This window comes from Mchenga conophoros, linkage group LG20, assembly GCF_057382185.1.
Source record: "Mchenga conophoros isolate Kocher_MC1m ecotype Shallow Benthic linkage group LG20, M_conophoros_male_GT1.1, whole genome shotgun sequence".
NCBI lineage: Eukaryota > Metazoa > Chordata > Actinopteri > Cichliformes > Cichlidae > Mchenga > Mchenga conophoros.
Window position 1 is genome coordinate 17,536,196 of NC_140545.1, and position 23,612 is coordinate 17,559,807.

The 23,612-nt window shown below is 40.7% G+C and overlaps 1 protein-coding gene across 4 annotated transcripts in view; it reads left to right on the top strand.

Annotated features, from left to right (window-relative positions):
- Positions 1 to 23,612, top strand: part of atp2b3b (ATPase plasma membrane Ca2+ transporting 3b) — a 105,951-nt gene that overhangs the window by 37,970 nt on the left and 44,369 nt on the right. For all 4 annotated transcript variants that reach the window (XM_085259071.1, XM_085259072.1, XM_085259073.1 and 1 more), the window contains 9 exons: positions 170 to 241; positions 385 to 527; positions 2,372 to 2,504; positions 3,660 to 3,769; positions 3,982 to 4,116; positions 4,921 to 5,027; positions 5,204 to 5,279; positions 6,431 to 6,589; positions 7,092 to 7,271. In XM_085259071.1, the coding sequence (XP_085115197.1) occupies positions 170 to 241; positions 385 to 527; positions 2,372 to 2,504; positions 3,660 to 3,769; positions 3,982 to 4,116; positions 4,921 to 5,027; positions 5,204 to 5,279; positions 6,431 to 6,589; positions 7,092 to 7,271 (1,115 nt within the window). The remainder of the gene's footprint in view (positions 1 to 169; positions 242 to 384; positions 528 to 2,371; positions 2,505 to 3,659; positions 3,770 to 3,981; positions 4,117 to 4,920; positions 5,028 to 5,203; positions 5,280 to 6,430; positions 6,590 to 7,091; positions 7,272 to 23,612) is intronic.

Here is a 23,612-nt window from a genome sequence, read left to right on the forward strand (position 1 = left end):
TTACTGTTTAGAGACAGGCATGTGTGCAAGATGATGTTCTTGACTGCTACAAGAATGTGAACGACATGTTTTTATTCTTGGCATGTGTCACTACAGGCCCAACATAAAATGCAATGCAGTCTTGACTGAGCAACTCTGATGAGCTGTCTCTTCCTTAATCTCCCTACAGGTTTGGTGATGTCAGCCATCACTGTCATCATTTTGGTGCTGTTCTTTGTCATCAACACATTTGTCGTTGAAGGTTTGTGTTTATGCAGCTTCCCAACATACACAATCGCTCATTACTGTTTTAAACACAACAGTGTTTTCTTGTCATGTCGAACATTTCTTAGGCTTTCAACAGAGGTTGTGTAGGTTTAATATGCAGTTTGCTGTGTGTTGCAGGTCACTCATGGTTGCCAGAGTGCACTCCAGTCTACATCCAGTACTTTGTCAAGTTCTTCATTATTGGAGTCACTGTGTTGGTTGTTGCTGTCCCAGAAGGCTTACCTCTCGCTGTCACAATCTCTCTGGCTTACTCTGTCAAGGTACATTCGCCTGTCAGCTTTAATGAATGATTAACCACATGGACATGTAGGAACTGCTACTTCTTTAGCTGGTCACGTTGGCTTCACGCTGAGACTGTCATGGGAAAAAAAGTCAGCTAAAAGAGACTTAGCCACCTTCATCCTGGGGACTGGAACAGGAGTAGGGACATGCTGAGCCCTGTCTGGGCACTAGCTTCCCTGGGAAGGAGGGACCAGTAGAAGGAACCACAGCTGTCCTCACCCTGGGAGTGGGTACGGATGCAGGGACAGGGGGGATCCTGGCTACGCTCACTCTGGGGGATGGGAAAGGTGAAGGGTTAGGTTCTGGAGTGGCCCTGGGTGGAGCAGCAGTCTCTACAAACCAAGCTAGGAAGCGGAACAGTCTTTTAGGCTGCTTAGCATAGTTGCGCTCTTAGCAGTCTTTGAGGAAACCCCCAGCAGGGCAACAGTTTCTGGGGAGGCCAGCTCAGCCAAACCACTAATGGTCTCCAGGGAGTCGTGCTGTGAATCAGTTCTTGGGGAGACATGCTGTGAAACCTTAACAGTCTCTGGGGAGAGTGGCTCAGTCACAGAAACAGGCTTTAAAAAGGCTGGACAAAACACAATAGCACTTTCTGAAAAGATCAACTCTGTAAGACCATATGGACTTATCTTGTCTACTAGCTTAGCAAAAGGAAACACTGTTTTAAATTTGGCCAGTACAGAAGCACCAAACATGTTCTTCTTATTAACCGTTTCTGAAATACAAAACACACTTTGTTTATTAGCTGGCTCAGGAAGACAAGACTCAACGTTCTTAATGTTCATTAAAGAAACAAACTTCATGGTCCCAGACATATCGACCGACTGATGAAGAGGAAACACAAATTTTAGATTGGCCAACTCAGAAAAGGCACACGTCAGTCTTACTCATGACAGGCATGGTCTTGGAAAACCCAGCTTGGCTGACACAGGCTGGCAAACAGTCCCGTGCTGTATGTTCCCATGTAAACGACAAGGCTGACGGGCCAGGCAGCGGGAGCTCTGGTACGCTGAACGGCCATCCTGAGGCAGGAGAGCAGGCTAGCGCAGAGTCTTGAATCCTCAGAAATTGAAAGAGAGACTTCTTTGGTGTGAGGCCACCATACTCAGTCTTGTAACCAGCCTTTCTTCGCTGCCCCAAGCCCCTTTTCCTCAAGGTTGAATATAGATGGAGATGTTGGAGGTTATCTGGAGAGCGAAGAGGATAGAGAATGACAGGCTGAACCTGCCCACTCTTATCACTGGAGGGTCAGGCAGAGGAAGGGCCAGGGAAAGAGCAGAAATCCTTATGAAGAAAATAAATAAATGATTAAGAGCTCTGAAATGACCATGAGAATCCCACTGTGCCAGTTCAATGAAGAGAGCTCATTTGTAAGAAGTGAAGTGATTTATTGAAATACAGAATTCTATTAACATATTTGGCAATTAGACTCAGATGACCCATGATAGCAGAACAGAATCCCAGTGGTGTTAGGAATTAGAACAGGACCCTCCGGAGTCTAGACACTGGTGGCAGGTAAGATGGGGAGGAGGTGTGTCTAAATCAGTTTTCTAAAAGAATATAATTGAGAACCTTAAGAAAGTGTCCATCTAGTTTCAGAAAAAGGGTTTGGTGTCGTAGTGTATACTATTAATACATTAATTTTACATTTAACATTTTCTCCATATCCTCCCTTATCCTATCTATCTATCTATCTATCTATCTATCTATCTATCTATCTATCTATCTATCTATCTATCTATCTATCTATCTATCTATCCTCATTCACACCATCCCACCCTCCCTCCTCCCCTCCCCTCACACACTGCTATGTCATTTATAGAAAATGATGAAAGACAACAACCTTGTACGGCACCTTGATGCATGTGAGACCATGGGTAATGCTACGGCCATCTGCTCTGACAAGACAGGCACCCTCACCACGAACCGCATGACTGTAGTGCAGGCTTACATCGGTGAGTACAAGTGATAATTCATAAATGCCATGCTGAAGATTGGTGAACAAATTTGTGAATGCTGAAGAGTTGTGGGTAGTGACTGAAAGAAGGAGATATACACGAGATACAATCGGCAGAAAATGAACTTCCTCCGAAGGGTGGCTGGCCTCTCCCTTAGTTCATATTAGAATGAATCAAACTTTCATCCATTCTAATATTCTGTAGTGTAGTTCAGTATTGCAATTAGTGACAGTCTAGTTCTAGTTAAATAAATAAATTGAAAGATTCTATAAACTGACCTCATTAATTGAAACGTTGACCTATGATTTGAAACAATAAATATATGACATCCCTTTTAACATTGCCTCAAGGTATAAAGGAGATGGAACTGTTGTTTATGCATGCGCCTGCTCAGTGTGTCCAGAAATATTAGATCTTTTGACTGTTTTGCAGATGATGCGCAGCTTTATATAACTCTTTTACAACAATAATAGTTGTCGTTGTTAGTTAATACTTTACATGCTAGTTGTTGACTGTCTTTCTACATCCACAATGAATTGGTTACAGCCACCTCTTCCTTTTTGTTGCTGTTTATATTTCATGTTCCTTTTTCAAAATCAGACTTCTCACTTTTACAAAGTTAAGAAACGTGTTTCAAAAAGATTGGTTAACAGTGACTGGCAGAGGCTAAGATGAACTTTTGACTTTTAATTCTTGCTATGAGTCAAGCTCCAAAACATACTGAATCCTTTTTACTCAGTAGTTTCTAGCGATGTCATTCAAACACAATGTCCTAGTTTGTAACAATTACTTTCTGTCATAAATTTGTAGTCACGTGATGACATCGGCAGGGTTATTTTCTAGGGCTTGACAAAGCGCCTGCAGAGCCACAGAATACGTTATACAACTGTTCTGACAGGCTCAGCAGCACTCTGCATGATGAAAACAGTGCCTCTGTGAAATGCCGTCAGTAATGTATTGGCACATAACTGTACTACATACAAAAACTCACCAGTGGAAACAATGGTGAAAAAAGCTTTAGCAGCATAGCAGTGTTCTGTCTTGACAAAACAACTTTCTGTCATGGGTGACTCATTAACAGCTTGATGGCACAATAGCAGCACAGAAAAAATCTATTACCAATGGGGATTAAAGTGATATTCTTGTTTTCAGGTGATGTGCACCACCGTGTGATCCCAGAACCTGGACAAATCAACCCCCGGACACTGAATCTGTTAGTCAATGCTATCGCAATCAACAGCGCCTACACCTCCAAGATCTTAGTGAGTCATGTATTGACAGAGGTGCCATTATGTTGCAGGTTGCTCTCTGGTTTAATAATGCTTTACCGGTCCTTGGTTGTCACTAATTAATTGGACTTGTGGGTTTTCTTTTTCCTGTTCCTTTTCTTTAATATCATTTTTATTTTTGTACTTTCTCTACCCTCCATCATTTCTCGCTCTCCAATCAAACACCTCAACTAACTTTCCATCAGCCACCTGATGTGGAAGGGGGTTTGGCAAAGCAGGTGGGCAACAAGACAGAGTGTGGCCTGCTGGGATTTGTATTAGACCTACAACAGGACTATGCCCCCATCAGAGAGCAGATCCCTGAGGAGCGACTGTACAAGGTAGGAACTCATGCAGCACATTTCACTTTTACCAGTAAATTTTTATTTTTAGAACATTTTAGTAAAAGTTTGCCAGAAGGTTAGGTCACTATGTATTTGAACTCATCTAACTGAAAGAATCAACAGTCTGAGAATTAAATTATACATTTTCACAATATGCTTTAATAAACAAAATCAAGTGGGAGCTAATCACACTCAGTGTCCTCAAAACAAAGCAAGAACTGCATTCTGTTGCACTTTTGATGATGTAAGCAGGTCGCAAGGATTATACTTAATTGTGATTTGTTGCTGAATAACTGAAATGGAATTGAACTGAACTATGCTGTACATTTGGCCCTTGATTTGATTCTCATTGTGCAATCTTTAAACTTGCTAAATGAGAAGGGGTATCAGACTTGGTAAATCTGAGTTTGACACCTCTGCTGTAAAATCTTACAGGATTTTCAAACACTCTGTTGACGATTGGGTTCAACAGCATTCTCTCCGCTACAATGATGGGAGACAAACAAGCCTGTTGTTTTCCTTGGTGCTGGCAGATCACAGTGATGACTCAAATCATCACTTATTCATAGCTACATAAACTACAATCGCGTTTCAGTGATGAAATGATGAGGGTATAGCTGATTTCCCCTACTTTATGATGAGTTGACATGCTGACAGTGCAGCAAGCATGATTTCTTACATTGATAAAGATTCAAACCCTTAAGTACACCTTCAGCACACCCCGCGGGGCGTTAAGTCAGAGATATTAAAGTCTATTTTTGATTGTACTCTTATGTATCACACATCTCCCCTCTCTCTCAGGTGTATACATTCAACTCAGTGCGTAAATCCATGAGCACGGTGATCAAGCTGCCTGATGGTTCCTTCCGGCTTTACAGCAAAGGAGCATCTGAAATCATGTTAAAGAAGTGAGTGATAGGGGAGGATGAGCAAAGGAGGAAGTGGTCTGGTGTTACACGAGATTATGTAAACTAATATAACAGCAACAGCTCACACTGTGTTTAATGTAATTGTTTAAATGGTTTTAATCTGTGAAATAAAAGCTGCTCTTTTTCCTCCCCAAAAATCTTCATCTGTCTTCCAGGTGTTCCTACATTCTCGATGCCAATGGAGAATCTCGCAGTTTCCGCCCACGTGACAGAGATGAGATGGTAAAACAGGTAAGACTTCTGATTCCTTCATTGTATCGTTCTAAAAGTCCTTCTCCTAATAGATTTTAGCTACCTTCTCAGTAATTTTCAAGACTTTCCCTTTTCAGAAACTAGAAGATTTTACATGTCACAAAACATGATAGATTTTCTTTTGTTTTCCACAAACATCAAACAGAAATTCTATCCAGAGGGGTGACTTAAACAGAAACTAAAACCCAGATTGAGTGCTGAGTGCCAAAACTTAAAGTAATCGTCACAGTCTCTAACTGTGCCTTTCTGCTGTTTTATGCCAAGCAGGTAAATCTGCAAACAGAAATATGAGAAAGCTATGAAAGTGAAATAAAACAGAATACAGAGTTGAATACTGTACCTCTTTTGTTTAATAATCTTGTTAGATGCGTGATGTTAGTGAGGAGCTATGCTATTGTGTAGGACAAACTTTGAGATGCCGACACCTCTTATTACATCGTGAAATTGTCATGATAAGCACAAGCTTCACCAGTGGTGCTGCCTCAAGGATCTCTTGTACCAGTATTCTGCTGATAGACAGAGGCCTATTGCAGCATCATTACGTTTGGCTGTTACTTTGTGAAACCAGATAAAAACTCTGTAAGGCCACTGCTTTCCTGACTCAGTCTGCCCATATTGTACCTTAAATATCCACTAGCAAAAATATTCTTCACACATTATAGATAAGAAGTCACACTTGGAGTCACACTAAACACCATAAGCATCACAGAACAGAATGTGAGTTAAGACCAGCGTTGGTAGACTTACATTCTAAATCTGCTATACGTGTTCACCAGATCAGCTTTGATGTAACTAAAACTTGTAACAGCAAAACACATGTATTTGTTCCACATAGTTCTAAGCCTGCGCAGGCTGAGTATTGTTAATTGACAGACTGCCTGACTGGCCTACATTTGCGTTTTGATAAACAACTTCTGCCGTGAGAAAAATAATTTCTTACACAATTTTGTTCCAGCTCAGTAGTTCAGTTTCCACTGTGGCAGCTTTAGTCACCTCATCTTTACATTACTGCTGTCTGCAGCTTGAGGTCTTTTCCTTCCAGCTGTGTATTCATATTTAAATGTTATATACAGGACAATATAGTGTGGTCTAATCTTCCTGATTATTGCTGCAATAATGATTATTAATAGGTGATTGAGCCCATGGCATGTGAGGGGTTGAGGACCATATGCATTGCATACCGTGACCTTCCATCCAATCCGGAACCAGAATGGGACAACGAGACAGAGATAGTAACGGAGTTGACCTGCATCACTGTAGTTGGGATAGAGGATCCTGTACGGCCTGAGGTAGGATACAACGAAGTGTGTTTGTTTGCCTCAGTTTGGGTAATTTGGATAAATCCATTTTCATTTTTGTATAGTCCACTACATATATACTTGTGTATTAAGTAAATTGTGCTGTTAGCCATATAGGTAGCCAGCTAGCATTAGTATGATTATTGTACTGATGATTTCTGCTCCTTCCACTGGCTGGAAATTGTTTGGTGGTCCTTCGGTTGCTGCTTTGTATTACTCAGGACAGTGACAGTCGAGGGCAAGATGTGTCCACTCAGCAACTGAGTACACCATCTGGCCACTTGTCAAACACTTAGCATTTAGGTGTCCTTTACTGAGTGAATACACTTTTTCAAGTGTCAGTATGGAAGTATGGGATTTGAGAGCTAGCATGTGTTTTGGAATAGTTGGAATTTGAATTGGTTCTTTGGGTTTGTTCATGCCATAATGCGACTGTGCTGTTAAAAATAATATTGTTATATTTTTTTGTGAACAAATGTCCTTGTTCTCCAAGGTGCCCGATGCCATCCGTAAGTGTCAGCGTGCAGGCATTACAGTGCGGATGGTGACTGGTGATAACATTAACACAGCCAGGGCCATTGCTGCTAAATGTGGCATCATCCACCCCGGAGATGATTTTATCTGTCTAGAGGGCAAAGACTTTAACCGACGAATCAGAAACGAGAAAGGAGAGGTAAGTGGTGGTCTCAAATTAGTTGAATACCTTGTCAACTGGATTCCATGCACACTAATACATTTGTTTTAAAACTATAAAATGATTGCATCTCTTTCATGTCAAACAGCTGGGCTTCTCTTTCCTTTAAAGACACTTAAAACAGAGATTTTTGAATTATTGACCCTGTTTTTAACAAGAATGAAGCAGACACATATGTTGCCAACTTTGCTTTTTGAAATCATCATGAGAGCATAACACTGCACACTCACCAGCCACGATTTGTCAATAATAAGCTATTAGCTATTGTATATGAGCTAGTTAATTAAATTTATAAAATCATTTTCATGTTGAAGTGAAAATGTTTCCTGAGAGCTAAGTGCAAGTTTGCCACTGACTTCTATACAATTGGAGAGGTCTTTTACAATCATAGGAGTCGCCACCTGCTGGTCATTAAAAAGAATGCAGGTTTACAGAACATTTGCATTAGTTTCACTTCTCTAATGCAGTGTGAGTCGTTTATACATTCATTTATCCAAATGTTTATGTAGCGCTCATTTACTCAATACCATTAAATAAATGGGCTTTGGGTTCTTTTTCTAGTGTACTCTCGTACGATATTTTTCAATTAACTTCTGTTTTGTTTCTGGGATCAATGAAGCTTATCCCTTAACAGTAGCACTACACGCGAAAATGAACACTAGTGTCTACAGTGCAGTAAATCATGTCATACACCATGTAAAGTAGAGCATTGCAACCCTCCTTTAATTTACCAAACAATGAAAACAATAAAATAACTAGAACAAATTTGCATTTCCTGCGAAAATGCTGTGTGGATGCCTTAACGCTGAAGATTTCTGCTGAAAAGAGCTGAAAAAAAAAATGTTACCCTAAGCAGGATTCGAACCTGGTCCTTCTGGTCTCAAGGTAGTTACTCATCTCACTGAGCCAAACGGATTCTCACAAAGAAGAGGTGGAGTGACTGACAATTGTACTGATAAGAGGTGAAAAGGCTGAAAACTTTGCAGAAAAGAGTTCAATCAGCAGAATTTCTGCTGAAAAGAGGTGAATGAGCAGAATTCTGCTGAAAACAGCTGAAAAAGCTGGTATTTGTGCTGAAAAGTGGTGAAAAAACTTACAATTATGCTGAAAAGGGGTGAAAAAGCTGAAATTTGTGTTCAAAAGAGTTAAAATTTTTTTACTGTTAACTGAAAGAAATGTTGCCATAAGCGGGATTTGAACCCGGGCCTCCCAGTCTGAGAATGGATGCTCATCTCACTGAGCTAAAACACAAGTCAACCCGGCAAGAAAAATCAGTGAGGCCACTGATAATATGGCAGAAATGGGCAAAAAACATTGCATAAAAAATTCAATATTTCAAAAAGTATAGAAGTTATGAGCACCGAAAGTCATAGCACCCATTAGCAGAAAGAGCAGAATTTTTTAAAGTTTGAACGGAGAAAATCGGCTGAAAGCTGAGGGAGTAGTTAACGTCCAAAAACGTACGGAGGCAACTTGCTGAATAATAAAGAACTAGAAAAATTTGCATTTCCTGCGAAAATGCTGTGTGGATGCCTTAACGCTGAAGATGTCTGCTGAAAAAAGCTGAAAAAGTTGAAACAAAAAAAATGTTGCCCTGAGCAGCATTCGAACCTGGCCCTTCTGGTCTCAAGGCGGCTATTCATCTCACTGCGCCAAATTCTTTCTCACAAATGGTAAATGGCCTGTATTTATATAGCGCTTTACAAAGAAGAGGTGGAGAGACTGACAATTGTGCTGAAATGAGCAGAAGCGGCTGAGAATTGTGCTGATAATTAGTGAAAAGGCTGAAAACTTTGCAGAAAAGAGGTGAATCAGCAAAATTTCTGCTGAAAAGAGTTGAATGAGCAGAATTTCTGCTGAAAAGAGTTGAATGAGCAGAATTCTGCTGAAAAGAGGTTAATCAGCAGAATTTCTGCTGAAAAGAGTTTAATCAGCAGATTTTCTGCTGAAAGGAGGTTTTTCCTGAAAACAGCAGAAAAAACTCAAAATTTTGCTGAAAAGAGTTCAATCAGATGAATTTCTGCTGAACAGAGTTGAATGAGCAGAATTGTGCTGAAAAGAGGTTTTTGCTGAAAATAGCTGAAAAAGCTGGTATTTGTGCTGAAAAGTGGTGAAAAAACGGAAAATTGTGCTGAAAAGGGGTGAAAAAGCTGAAATTTGTGTTCAAAAGAGTTAAAAAAAGTTAAAGTGTTAACTGAAAAATGTTGCCATAAGCGTGATTTGAACCCGGGCCTCCGAGTCTGAGAACAGATGCTCATCTCACTGAGCTAAAACACAGGTCAACCCAGCAAGGAAAATCAGTGAGGCCACTGATAATATGGCAGAAATGGGTAAAAAATATTGCAAAAAAAATTCAATATCTCAAAAAGTATAGAAGTTATGAGCACCAAAAGTCATAGAACCCATTAGCAGAAAGAGCAGAACTTTTTAAAGTTTGAACGGAGAAAATCGGCTGAAAACTGACGGAGTAGTTAACGTCCAAAAGACGTATGGAAGCAACTAGCAGAATAATAAAGATAAAGAATAAAGAGAAACAGGAACTCAATAGTGTGGATGCCTTTGAGGGCATCCACACAACTAGAAAGAATTGCATTTTCTGCGAAAATGCTGTGTGGATGCCTTAACGCTGAAGATTTCTGCTGAAAAGAGCTGAAAAAGTTGAAAAAAACGTTGCCCTGAGCAGGATTCGAACCTTGTCCTTCTGGTCTCAAGGGTTAATCAGCAGAATTTCTGCTGAAAAGAGTTGAATGAGCAGAATTTCTGCTGAAAAGAGTTCAATCAGCAGAATTTCTGGAAAAGCTTAAAATTCTAATGAAAGCAGCAGAAGAGGCTGAGATTTGTGCTGATAAGAGGTGAAAATGCTGAACCAATCAGAGGTACTGCTTCTGTCTGCTTCATCAGGCTGTGTATTTGTATGTATTTCTGCCATGGAGCGTTAACAAGAATCTGAGGTCCATATTAGAAAAGCTGCCAAAATCATAAAACATTGCCGAATTGTAATAAATTATCAATATGAATTACAGGTCTGTGATAGTGTATCAATTTGTAGTGAAAAAAACATTTGGGCCATGGTGGAATTGAACCCTTGAACTTTGGTCTGAAGATCCGTTTCATTACCAATTGCGCCACTGGCAAAGAGAGCGGGCGCCTGGAAAACAGGGTGATGAGCAGCCAGAATTCGATAGCTGTGAGATGCGAAAAACGCTGTTTTTTGGAGTTACAAAACGTCGTGAAAAAACTTTGCAGAAAAGAGGTGAATCAGCAGAATTTCTGCTGAAAAGAGTTCAATTAGCAGAATTTATGCTGAAAAGAGTTGCTGATTAGAGTTCAATCAGCAGAATTTCTGCTGAAAAGAGTTCAATCAGCAGAATTTCTGCTGAAAAGAGTTCAATTAGCAGAATTTCTGCTCAAAATAGTTTTTTCTGAAAACAGCTGAGATTTGTGCTAATAAGAGGTGAAAAGGCTGAAAATTTTGCTGAAAAGAGTTCAATCAGATGAATTTCTGCTGAAATTAGTTCAATTAGCAGAATTTCTGCTGAAAAGAGTTGAATGAGCAGAATTCTGCTGAAAAGAGGTTTTTGCTGAAAACAGCTGAAAAAGCTGTTATTTGTGCTGAAAAGTGGTGAAAAAAATTAAAATTGTGCTGAAAAGGGGTGAAAAAGCTGAAATTTGTGTTCAAAAGAGTTAAAAAAAGTTTAAATGTTAACTGAAAGAAATGTTGCCATAAGTGGGATTTGAACCCGGGCCTCCCAGTCTGAGAACGGATGCTCATCTCACTGAGCTAAAACACAGGTCAACCCAGCAAGGAAAATCAGTGAGGCCACTGATGATATGGCAGAAATGGGCAAAAAATATTGCAAAAAAAATTCAATATCTCAAAAAGTATAGAAGTTATGAGCACCAAAAGTCATAGCCGGCATCAGCAGAAAGAGCAGAATTTTTTAAACTTTGAATGCCGAAAATCGGCTGAAAACTGTGGGAGTAGTTGAGTGCCAAAAAGTGTACGGAAGCAACTAGTAAATAGTGGAATAAAGAATAAAGAGAAACAGGAACTCAATAGTGTCCACACAAATAGTGAATGCCCTTTGAGGGCATCCACACAAAAAATAAAGAATAAAGAGAAACAGGAACTCAATAGTGTAAAATGGCAGGTTTCAGTATTCAGGCAAAGCAAAACACACACAGCAATTTACCAGCTGTACACAGAATCTCCTCATATACAATGTAAACCACCAGTGACAAACAATCATAGTCCCAAACTAAACCTAAAGCCGGCAGAAATACACCCTACATTGCAGGCCTGTATTGCTCCAGTATAAATCCAAAAGATCTCCCAACCGGAAGTTCTTCACTCAACGAGCAAAAAATAAATAAATAAACTCAGTACCTTGTGAAACTTGCAACTCCCACCAGATTAATCCAGGCAACAGGCTGTTTTCAGCTCCTCCAAACCTGTCACCTGCTCTTAATGCAGTAGCACAAAGATGAGGACGGTCTGTGATCTCCACATGCTCCACAAGCTACCTGTTTTAGCTTCCCACTAGTGATGGGATTTCCGGCTCTTTTTAGAGTACCGGCTCTTTTTAAGTACCGGCTCTTTCGGCTCGGCTCACTAAAAAGAGCCGGCTCTTTCGGTTCCAAACCGGCTGTTCAGGTTGTTTTGTTGCTTTAACCCTCTGGGCTCTATCCTGGCCATTTGTGGCCACTTCACTTTTCTTTTTTCAACCATTTTTGATCTGTTAATGCAAATTAATAATGTCAATAATATACACTATACACCAAATTGTTCCACTTGGCTCTATCGTGGCCATTTTTGGCCAATTGAAACCCATTATAACCACCTCTTTTGATTCCTTGTCATTGACAGTACTATATCATGCGATTTAGGTAAAATTGCTTTCATTCTAAACTCAACACATGGAAATTGTAGTTTTTAATGTTTTTTACCAAATTACATCATTTACCCATTTTTGGCCAAGCAAGCGATTTCATGTAATATTCCTAGTTTCTAGTAGTGGCCTTTGATGGCTTACCACACTCCAATGGACCAGAATAATGACACAATTTTGACACAGGTTTGATCTTACGGATCTAATAGTTTGTGTTTGTGCATGACATTGCAGCACAAACATGTATTTGCAAGATAGACTGGAATAAATAATGATGCATCAAACATTACATAGACTCCAGTGAATTTCTGTGGATGCAGGCTATTGAGCTTTGATGTTCCCAGTCAAACTTAGCATTGAAGCACATGTTAAAAGCACTTTTACTCTTGTATTTTTCATAAAAGAGACCATACCCAAAATATTAACTCTAGAAACAAAAACAAAAACAAAAAAACCCCCAATCACAGGACATTTTGCAGAGTTCAAACCTGCAGCTGCAGCTGCAGCACAAATGTGAGTGAAGTTGCCCCCCCCCCCACCTTCTTCAAATCCAACAAAAGTGGTATCAAACGTTTGTGCTACGTTTGTGCTGGTTTGTGCTGCAAAATTTTTTGTTTGTGCTGCTATCATTTTAAAGATATTAATAAAAATTTCTAGAGGTCATCAGAGGTCAACCAGCCCCCCCACATTAATTAAATCAAACAAAATGGGTGTCAATCAACTGTGTTACGTTTGTGCTGGTTTGTGCTGCTAAAATTGTCGTTTGTGCTGTTTCTGTTTTTAAGATATTAATGTATATGTAAAGGTCAAAAGGTCAACCAGCCCCCCCACCTTCTTCAAATCCAACAAAAGTGGTATCAAACGTTTGTGCTACGTTTGTGCTGCAAAAATTTTCATTTGTGCTGCTATCATTTTAAAGATATTAATAAAAATTTCTAGAGGTCATCAGAGGTCAACCAGCCCCCCCACATTACCCAAATCCAACAAAAGTGGTATCAAACGTTTGTGCTACGTTTGTGCTGGTTTGTGCTGCAAAAAGTTTCGTTTGTGCTGCTATCATTTTAAAGATATTAATAAAAATTTCTAGAGGTCATCAGAGGTCAACCAGCCCCCCCACATTACCCAAATCCAACAAAAGTGGTATCAAACGTTTGTGCTACGTTTGTGCTGGTTTGTGCTGCAAAAAGTTTCGTTTGTGCTGCTATCATTTTAAAGATATTAAAAAAAATTCTAGAGGTCATCAAAGGTCAACCAGTCCCCCCACATTAATGGAATCAAACAAAATTGGTGTCAATCAACTGTGCTATGTCAGCCCATTCTCACTCCCGAGGCGTAACATGTCGACGTTTTGTCACGTCCCGCGGCGTTCCTGAGGAACATGAAAGGAGACCTTCTGCATTCTTATGGTACGCCGCGGGTTATGGCTCCCGCGGTAATAGACGTTGCAGCCCTGTATTCCAGCCCTAAACCTAACCTTATCCCTAGCCCTAACCATAACCTTATTCCTGATCTTAACCAGGACTATAATGATGTGAAATAGCGTGTTTCTAAGCGATTTGAAGAAAAAGAGCGAACATGTGTAGATGGAGTCCAGACGGTTCTCATATTTCCTCTTTTTTCCGAGGTCGTCATTTAGGAACGTGGTGGGTAGCCGAAAATGTAATATGTTGACGATTTGTCACCTAGCGTAAAATGTTACGCTTTGGGAGTGAGAACGTGTTGGCTATGCTTGTGCTGGTTTGTGCTGCTTAAATTGTCGTTTGTGCTGCTTCTGTTTTAAAGATATTAATGAAAAGGTAAAGGTCAAAAGGTCAACCAGCCCCCCCACATTACCCAAATCAAAGAAAATTGATTTGTTTGTGCTGCAAACATTTTTGTTTGTGCTGCTAACATTTTAAACATTTTAATAAAATAACGTCTTGATGCGTGCTTAATCATCCAGGTAAGTAAATCCCAAAAGGTTGATTCTGTTCATCTGGACATTTTCAGTTGGAGAAACGTTTCATCACTCATCCAAGTGACTTCTTCAGTCTCAGCTGATTGCAGGTTTCCCCAACCTTATAAACACATGTGAGTGAAATTTCCCCCCCTACCTTCTTCAAATCGAACAAAATTGATGTCAAACATTTGTCCTGCAAATTATTTTGTTTGTGCAGGTTGTGTTTCCCTAATTTTATAAACAGTACATGTACGGTGAGAGAGAGATGTTACATCTGTCTTCACTTGCATCCCAGTCATAGATGCTTTGGAGATAGTTCATAAAAGATTACAGGATCACCCCAACCTCAGCAACAGGACCACTCTCAGCACTGATCAGTTGTGTTTGCTTTTGGAACTGTGTCTTAATTCCACTTATTTTGCATAAGGGTCAGTACAGGCGGAAACCTAGGTGTGCCATGGGTTCCAACAGGCCCCTGGTCAAAGTCACCAAACCAGTTCGTAAGCAGGTACAGGTGTGGCCAGAAGGGTCCTCAGAGGCACTGCAAGACTGCTTTTCCACCACAGGCTGCTACACACGACAACACCACAGACTTTCAGGAATATAGAGAAACTGTTACTGCCTACATCCCAAAATGCATCGATGATGTCACAGAGACCAGGTGTCACGGGTTGCTTAGAGGATCCACTCGCAGGACTCCTGAGTAGCGTTTAAACAGAGACGGTTTATTTACAGATCTTCACCAAGTGTATGTACAGACAGTGCGGGGTTAGTGCTATATACAAGACGTGAGGGGCAGGGCTCCTGGGAAAACAGGGATATCACACACGCGCTCAGTTCAACCTCTCTCTTCTCCGCTAGCGACCAGTCACTCCTTCCACACTCCACACAGGGAAAGACAGGGAATCTAGGAACAAAGAAACACTCGTTAAGTCTCTGAGACGGAGGCACAGGAAAGTTGAGCTAGACGTGTACTGACTAGAACCTTCACAACAATCCAGCGTTGAACAGCTGATCTCCTCCTTCTAATATACCAGCTGGTCTGATGAGGCCCAGGTGTTCCCAATCCAGGAAGGCGTGGACCGAGGGCGTGAAGTCGCCATGAGTTCCGCCCCTGCAAAACAGGGCAGAGAAGGAGAGAGGGGGAGAGAGAGGGAAAAAGAGAAGAGAAGGAGGGCTAGGAGTGGAGAGATTCTGATCAGCACCTTGCCAATCCTGCAGGTCGTGACACCAGGCCTATCACTGTCCGGGCCAATCAGAAACCATGGCTCACAGGTCAGGTTTAAATACTCCTAAGGTTGAAAAATGCAAGCCTTCAGAATTAGGTGAGCCAAAGAACAGCAAGGGCATCACGTGGCATCAGCTACAGCAAAGCTTCAGCGACAGCAGAGATACTTGGAGGCAGTGGCAAGGAATACAAACCATCACAGACTACAAGCCCACTCTGCAGACCGTGGTGACACAATCCCCAGACAGTGTGTGGAGATCCCTTGCCAAAATCAGTACCGCCGTTCCCACATGCCTCAAAGCCTCCAACATCATTACTGTACCCAAGAAGTCATCTACCTCCTGCTTTAAGGACTACCGTCCTGTCAAACTCACTTCCATCATTATGAAGTGCTTTGAACGGTTAGTCATGCATCAAATCAAATTATTGCTTTCGTCAAAATGCTCAAGTGATGATGGAATTTCAACTGCCCCTTACTCAGCCCTCACACATCTCAACACTAGAGACTCATATGTCAGAGTGCTGTTCATAGACTTCAGTTCAGCCTTCAGCATCATCATATTCTAATTTGTGTTGTACAGTTATTTCATTTTTAACCTTAATTTATATTTTATTCCTTCCTAGTTAAATTTACCCTTTTTAATTTTTCATATTTATTTCCTATCTTATTCATAGCCTTTTCCTTTTTTGTTTTCTTTAGGTCACGAGCAATTGTCCAAGCATTTCACTACATATCGTACTGTGTATGACTGTGTACGTGACAAATAAAATTTGAATTTGAATTTGAATTTGAATTCATTCCCCAGCAACTCATTCACAAACTGGATCTGCTGGGGATCAGCACCTTGCTGCTAGATTTCTTGACAGGAAGACAGCAGACAATACGGGTCGACAGCAACAACTCCAGCCCAAGAACACTGAATACGGGGGCTCCCCAAGGATGTGTGTTGAGCCCTCTTCTCTTTACTCTGCTGACCCACGACGAGATCTACTACAGGGGTGAAGTTAACCATCTGGCAGAGTGGTAAAACAACAACAACCTGTCCCTGAATGTGGAGAAGACCAACAGCGACTCTACTTCCTCTGCAAACTGAGAAGCACAAGTATGACTCCTGCACTGGGTTCTGCAGGAAAAAATAACAACGGGTAGTGAGAGCAGCTGCACCTGCCTCATCTGGAAGGTCCTCTCCATTACAGGTGACTCCACTCATCCCTTCAGCAGCGTCTTCAGTTTGCTGCCATCAGGAAGGATACTGAAGAGCCTCCGGACCAGAACACACAGACTGAGAGACAGCTTCGTCCATCGGGCTGTCAGGATGCTGACCATCTCTGAATCGAGAAGGGGGGCCCAAGGGTACATCTTTCGCCATCCTACAATGCTGTGATTGTAGCCATTCCCCACTTTCTGTGAATGGTACTCATGGCCATTAATCAGTAGGCTTTGATTAGTTGTCATTGATCAATGGTCATAAGAATTTGCATACTAACAATCATGGAACTAACCCCCGAGCCCATTGTTCATTCAGTGGTGCTAGTTTCCTTCACTATGCAAATGTACTGTTTATAAGGTTGGGGAAACCTGCAGTCAGCTGAGACTGAAGAAGTCACTTGGATGAGTGACGAAACGTTTCTCCAACTGAAAATGTCCAGATGAACAGAATCAACCTTTTGGGATTTACTTACCTGGATGATTAAGCACGCATCAAGACGTTATTTTATTAAAATGTTTAAAATGTTAGCAGCACAAACAAAAATGTTTGCAGCACAAACCAGCACAAACGTAGCACAAACGTTTGACATCAATTTTCTTTGATTTGGGTAATGTGGGGGAGCTGGTTGACCTTTTGACCTTTACCTTTTCATTAATATCTTTAAAACAGAAGCAGCACAAACGACAATTTAGGCAGCACAAACCATAGTCAAAGGAGCCTGCAAAGAAAAGCGTCTGGACTTCTTTAAGTTACTTGAAGACGTTTCACCTTCTTCAGTTCTAAGGTCAAATGGTGGAGAGTCCCATATATAAACCTAGTCAAGGTGTGAAAATGGGTGTGGGTCCCAATCAGCCAGAGTTTCGGGTGAGTTCATTGTGAAACCTGGCCCCACCTTATCATGCGAATTCCTGAGATCAGATGGCCCAGGATGTGAGTGGGTGTTAAGGCGTCTGGGAAGGGATCTCAAAACTGGATTATAGATGGCAGAGAGTTGGTGTCGTAAACCACCGCCTCTGTTCAAAGATGGTCGCTCACAGTGGACATAGATGGCTTCTTTCACTCCTCTTTCAAACCATCTGTTCTCTCTGTCCAAAATGTGAAATGACCAGGTTTCACAATGAACTCACCCGAAACTCTGGCTGATTGGGACCCACACCCATTTTCACACCTTGGCTCAGGCGATTAGAGGATCATCAGGGGGTCTTTTTGTCCCTCTGTGGGGGGAAACTCCCACTAGGTTTATACCTGGGACTCTCCACCATTTGACCTTAGAACTGAAGAAGCTTCTCGAATGAGAGGTGAAACGTCTTCAAGTAACTTAAAGAAGTCCAGACGCTTTTCTTTGCAAGCTCCTTTGACTACAATGACCTGGATGACTGAGAACCTTCACAGACCAGCACAAACATAGCACAGTTGATTGACACCAATTTTGTTTGATTCCATTAATGTGGGGGGGCTGGTTGACCTTTGATGACCTCTAGAAATTTTTATTAATATCTTTAAAATGATAGCAGCACAAACGAAACTTTTTGCAGCACAAACCAGCACAAATGTAGCACAAACGTTTGATACCACTTTTGTTGGATTTGGGTAATGTGGGGGGGCTGGTTGACCTCTGATGACCTCTAGAAATTTTTATTAATATCTTTAAAATGATAGCAGCACAAATGAAACTTTTTGCAGCACAAACCAGCACAAATGTTTGATACCACTTTTGTTGGATTTGAAGAAGGTGTTGGGGGGGGCAACTTCACCCACATGCAGCACAAACAACAAACACTGTTTGTAAACGTGTCCTGGAGTTTATGCAGGTGCAGACGTTGCTACTGCTGTAAGTAAGCCTAACAGCTTCCAGATCATTTATTCTGGCGATAAGGCAAGAAGGTCATCACTGCTTCAAGCATTGCCTATATGATGGTCAGAGAGCAAGGACAGCAAGCAGTCCTCTGCCCTTGAAGAAAAGTCATCTACCCAAGATGAAGAAACTTCCTCTCCAGAAGATGAGGGGACAATCTCCAAAGAGGCTGACTGCATTACCACTGATGTTGAGTACCAGCCAGTGCCTGAATCCTCTTCTTTGGGGGAGGATTGGGGTTGGGGGGCATGGAGGTGGAGGCTGAGCAGATGATGGAAAAGAACATAGGAGCATTTTCTGAGACAGAGGAGCCGGTGACTGAGTGGATCCCTCATGAAAGGAAAACCATGTGGGTCCCACCACTGAAGAGAAACTGCTCTACAATCCAGTACCCACTGGTATCAAACCAGGGGTCACCCTGTATGCAGTTCCCTCTGTTGCAACTGGAGGAGCTGAGGAGGACGCTCTGGGATGTTTCCCCTGTGCCATTTTTCATCTGAGGAGTTCCTCTGCCAAGGTGACCGAAGTAAAGACGTTGTCCTCGGGGCTCCTCCGTCAGTTGGAGTCTGAACCCCTTGCCCTTTTTTACTTCCTGAGAACTTCCAGTGTTGTCATCCAACATGCTACGTATTGCTTTATTCTGGTTTAGGCTCACATCTCCACTTCATCTATAATCCTCCAATCCTCACACCTTCGCCTCCCGTGCAGGTTTGTAAGGGTGCACAGCAGCTAAAAGATCTCCTTTGTTATAAAGAAGTCAAAAGTAGATCTCAGGCTGCTAATGCAGGAAGATTTTGTTGTCTGTCTTTGGCTTCACCAAAACTACCACAGCGATATCCCACATGCCAAAGCAACGGAGGAATGTGTTTCTTTTGACAGCAACACACAAGGAACCAGCAGTCAGTGATGGGGAATAAAGGATGCGTAAAAGCAAGAAGCAATCCTGGACTACAATAGGCACAAATATTGCTTGGATAACTTAGAGAGGATGTTGGCACCTCGAGTTGTAGAAGGAAAACTGATGGCTGATGGCTCTTTTCTCCAAGTTCCTGGATGTCTTGGATATAGATATGATGCCTTTGTCCCGCCGGAAACAACTTCACTGAAGTGGGGGAGTCCTCTACAACCTACAAATGAAAAGTGATCCTGGGAGAGCTGGGACACATGCTGGTGACCTCAACAACTGCAATACACCCTTCTCCCTGATTCTCAGCCACTTCTGCCATTGATCTCAAGATTGATCTCAGCACAGAGACTACAAGCCCATCATCATCAATGGAGCTCCAGTGGAGAGGGTGCAGTCCTTCAAGTATCTTGGTGTCCACATCTCCTCAGACCTGACATGGGCTGCCCACATCCAGACCAAAAAGGCTAGGCAGCGCCTGTATCACCTACGACAACTGAGGAAGTTCAGGGTCTCTCCAAAGATCCTCAGGATTTTCTATACAGGCGCTGTGGAGAGCATCCTCACACAGAACATGACATCGTGGTTTGGGAACAGCTGTGTGTAGGACCAAAAAGCTCTCCAGAGAGTGATCCGTACAGCAGAACGCTGCTGCAGGATTGCTCTCCCCCCGCTTCAGGACACCTACACCAGGAGATGCCGGACTAGAGCAGCGCAGATACTGAAGGACCCGTCCCATCCTGGCAACAAACTGTTCCAACTTCTGCAATCTGGTAGAAGGTTCCGCATCTTCCGGGCAAGGACAGAGAGACTCAAGAGGAGCTTCTATCCCCAAGCCATCCGTGCCCTAAACACACACACCCGCCCTCTCACATCATCTATAATTGACTGAGACAGGACTCTCTTCCAGACACTCTAAACCAAGGCACAATGTACATTTCAATTCCTTTAATTTTAAATATGTTTATATTGTCTATCCTGTAAAATAGTCAGATGTCTATTCATATTAATGTACAGAATTCACCTGCTTGCTGCTACTACTGCACATTCACCCAGTGTATATACAATATGTATGTATATATATATATAATGTTCTTCCTCTACACCCCCCCCAATTTTTGCACATGTCGAGGAGCGTGTCAGGCTACATTTCACTGTGTGTTATACTTGTATAACTATGCATGTGACAAATAAAGAACCTTGAACCTTGATAGAGTAGTCTGAACCAGAGTGTGACCCACACCCCACCAACAAAATAAGAAGAAGGTGCAAAAGGCGCACCTCCAGGATTGGAACAGCAGCCCCTTGCACCAGGTGTAGAAAGTGTGCCTACAAAAACCACTCTAATCTGGTTAGTACATCTTGCTGCTAATGATGATGCACACAGAAGCACACACATACTGGAATATAAATTTTGATCATTTTATTGGTGATTTCAGGGGTTATTTGGTCATTAAATTGCCTTTCTGGCCACTAACACACCATGTGTGATATTCTTTTTGGCCATTCATCCCCCCCCCAAAGAAAAAAAAAATAAAGTAAAAATAAATCATTGTTACAGTTACTGTTACTGACCTGCAATGATGATAAAAAATATTAGGTTTCACCATTCATATGCTAAAAAATGTGAACTTTAGACCATCCGCAGCTCTTATTACGCTGCCTGGATGATGTCAAACATTTGTTGTCATTAAATTTTTTAAAGCTAAATGAAAATAAAACTGAGGTTGTCATTTTTGGCAACTTTAATCATATCGACAGCACTCTGGGCGCCTTTTCCTCATATTGTAAAACACATATAAAAAACCTCGGTGTCTACATTGATGGTTCTTTTAAATTGAATAAGCAGGTGAGTGCAGTAGTTCAGTCCTGTTTTTTTCAGTTAAGACAGCTAGCCAAGGTAAAGCCATACCTTCCGGCTAACGTCTTTGAGCGTGTTATTCACCTTTTTCTTACTTGCAGATTAGACTACTGCAATTCATTGTATTATGGTCTAGATCAGGCCACCATCCATCGTCTTCAGATGGTTCAAAATGCAGCTGCTCGCCTGCTAACTGGTACCAAACGGAGAGAGCATATAACTCCAGTTTGGGCTTCTTTACACTGGCTTCCTGTCTCCTACAGGATCCAATTTAAACTTCTACTTTTTGTTTTTAAGTCACTTAATGCCCGAGCCCCTCCTTACCTGTCTGAGCTCCTCTCTGCCTATGCTCCAGGAAAAACCACGAGGTCTAGCTCAAAACTAATGCTGTCCATCCCACGGACTAACCTCAAATCCCGTGGTGATAGATCCTTCTCTGTGGCAGGTCCCAGACTTTGGAATAGTCTCCCCTTAAATATTAGATCTGCACAAACACTTGAGCAATTTAAATCATTACTAAAGACACATTTCTATGCCCTGGCTTTTAACACACTATGACCCAAGCATTTTGGTCTTATTTGAATTAGTTTAGTTATTGTTTTAATTCTTTTACTGTCCTATTATTGTTTTTTTTACTGTTATTATTGTATTACATTGTTGCTTTTTAATACCATTTTTATATTGTTAAGCACTTTGTGCAGCATCGGCTGTTTGAAATGTGCTATATAAATAAATTTGACCTTGACCTTTATTACTATTTTCCCCCAAAAGCGTAGCAATAATACATAATCTGACTGGTATTCAAAGGGTATAATATCTGAATTTGAATTATATTTTGGTTTTCATGACTAGGAGCGGTGCTAATTTAAAAAATCAAGTCAATGAAAGTAGAAAAATGTTTTTTGATATTTATTAATTTTATAGTATTTTGTAAACGTAAACAGGAGGTGGCCATTTTTGGCCACGAACAAGCTGAGAGGGATTTTTTTTGTTTTTCTGTCACTGCGCAAAAAAACAAAGATGCATAAAAGTCATTAATACTGTTAATTATTGCTATACATCTAACCTCCACCATGGTTAGAAAATAAATCAGACGACATGTTTTATTTGGAAAAAAATTGGGGTTTTGTGATTTTTTCCATTTATGAGTTCCTAGGATTATTTGATTTAACTGGTATTTAAAAGGTTAAAATTCTGAATTTGAATGAAATTTTGATTTTCATGAACAGCACTGATACTAATCTAAAAAATCATGTCAAAAAAAGTGGAAATTTTTCTTAATATATATGAATTTTATAGCATTTTGTAAACGTAAACAAGGAGTGGCCATTTTTGGCCACCAACAAGCTGAGAGGGAGTTTTTATGTTTTTGCTCTCTCTGCACAAAAATAACAATGCATTATAATCAATGTTGATGTGAATCAATTACATGCCCCAGACTCTACTATTAACAATACAAGAAATTTCAGTAGCAATGCAATTATATAAAATTGCGAAATTTGAGGTTGTCTTCCAGCTAGTGCAGTGGACAAACAAACTGGTGTTTAAAGGGTTAAAAATTTAAAAAGTAATAATTGTTTTATATTTATGAAAAGAACTGAAGTTACTTAAAAGCTTTATGCAGAAAAAATGGCATAAAAACACAAAAATAATAAAAATTACAGACCTAATCTGTTGGTGGCCACTTTTGGCCACAAACAAGCTGAAAGGGTAGTGATTTTGAACAAACCCAGAGGGTTTATTAATTTATTATTAACAATAATATAAAATTATACACAAAAGGAATTACTAATGTAAAAAAAAAAGTGGTTTTATTTATATATGTTTATATAAAAATATATGCGGTGGCCCCTAGAGACAAAGCACGTACAAACTCCAAAAAGCACATACAAACTCCAAAACACATTTCTAGCATGAACTGAACTTCCAAAACAGAGCTACCTAGATCACTTAAATTACACAATTGAAAGCATGAAAGCATATGTATATTGTTTGTGTATTTATACATTTATAGTCAAATAATTTTAAAAAAAAGTTCATTTACCTGTTATTACCACACACCAAATCCGGTCGTTGGTACTTGCTGGCTTGTGTAGCCACAAGGTAACAAAAGCTCAACACTGCACCTAGCATCCTGGATCACTTCTGTTGTCTTTTGTACGTGTTTAGAGTTTTTATGTGCTTCTGAGTTTGTACGTGTTTTTACGTGTTTTGGAGTTTTTACGTGTTTTGGAGTTTGTACGTGCTTCAGAGTTCGTATGTGATTTGAAGTTTGTATGTGCTTTGTCTGTAGGGGCCACCGTAAATATACTTTTATTTATTCACTCCACATAAAATTTAATAAATAAATCATATAATACAAAAATCAACTATTCACATTTCAACTTTTAACTATTTAAATTTTCAGCTTTTTCCTTTTACAAATTTAAAGTG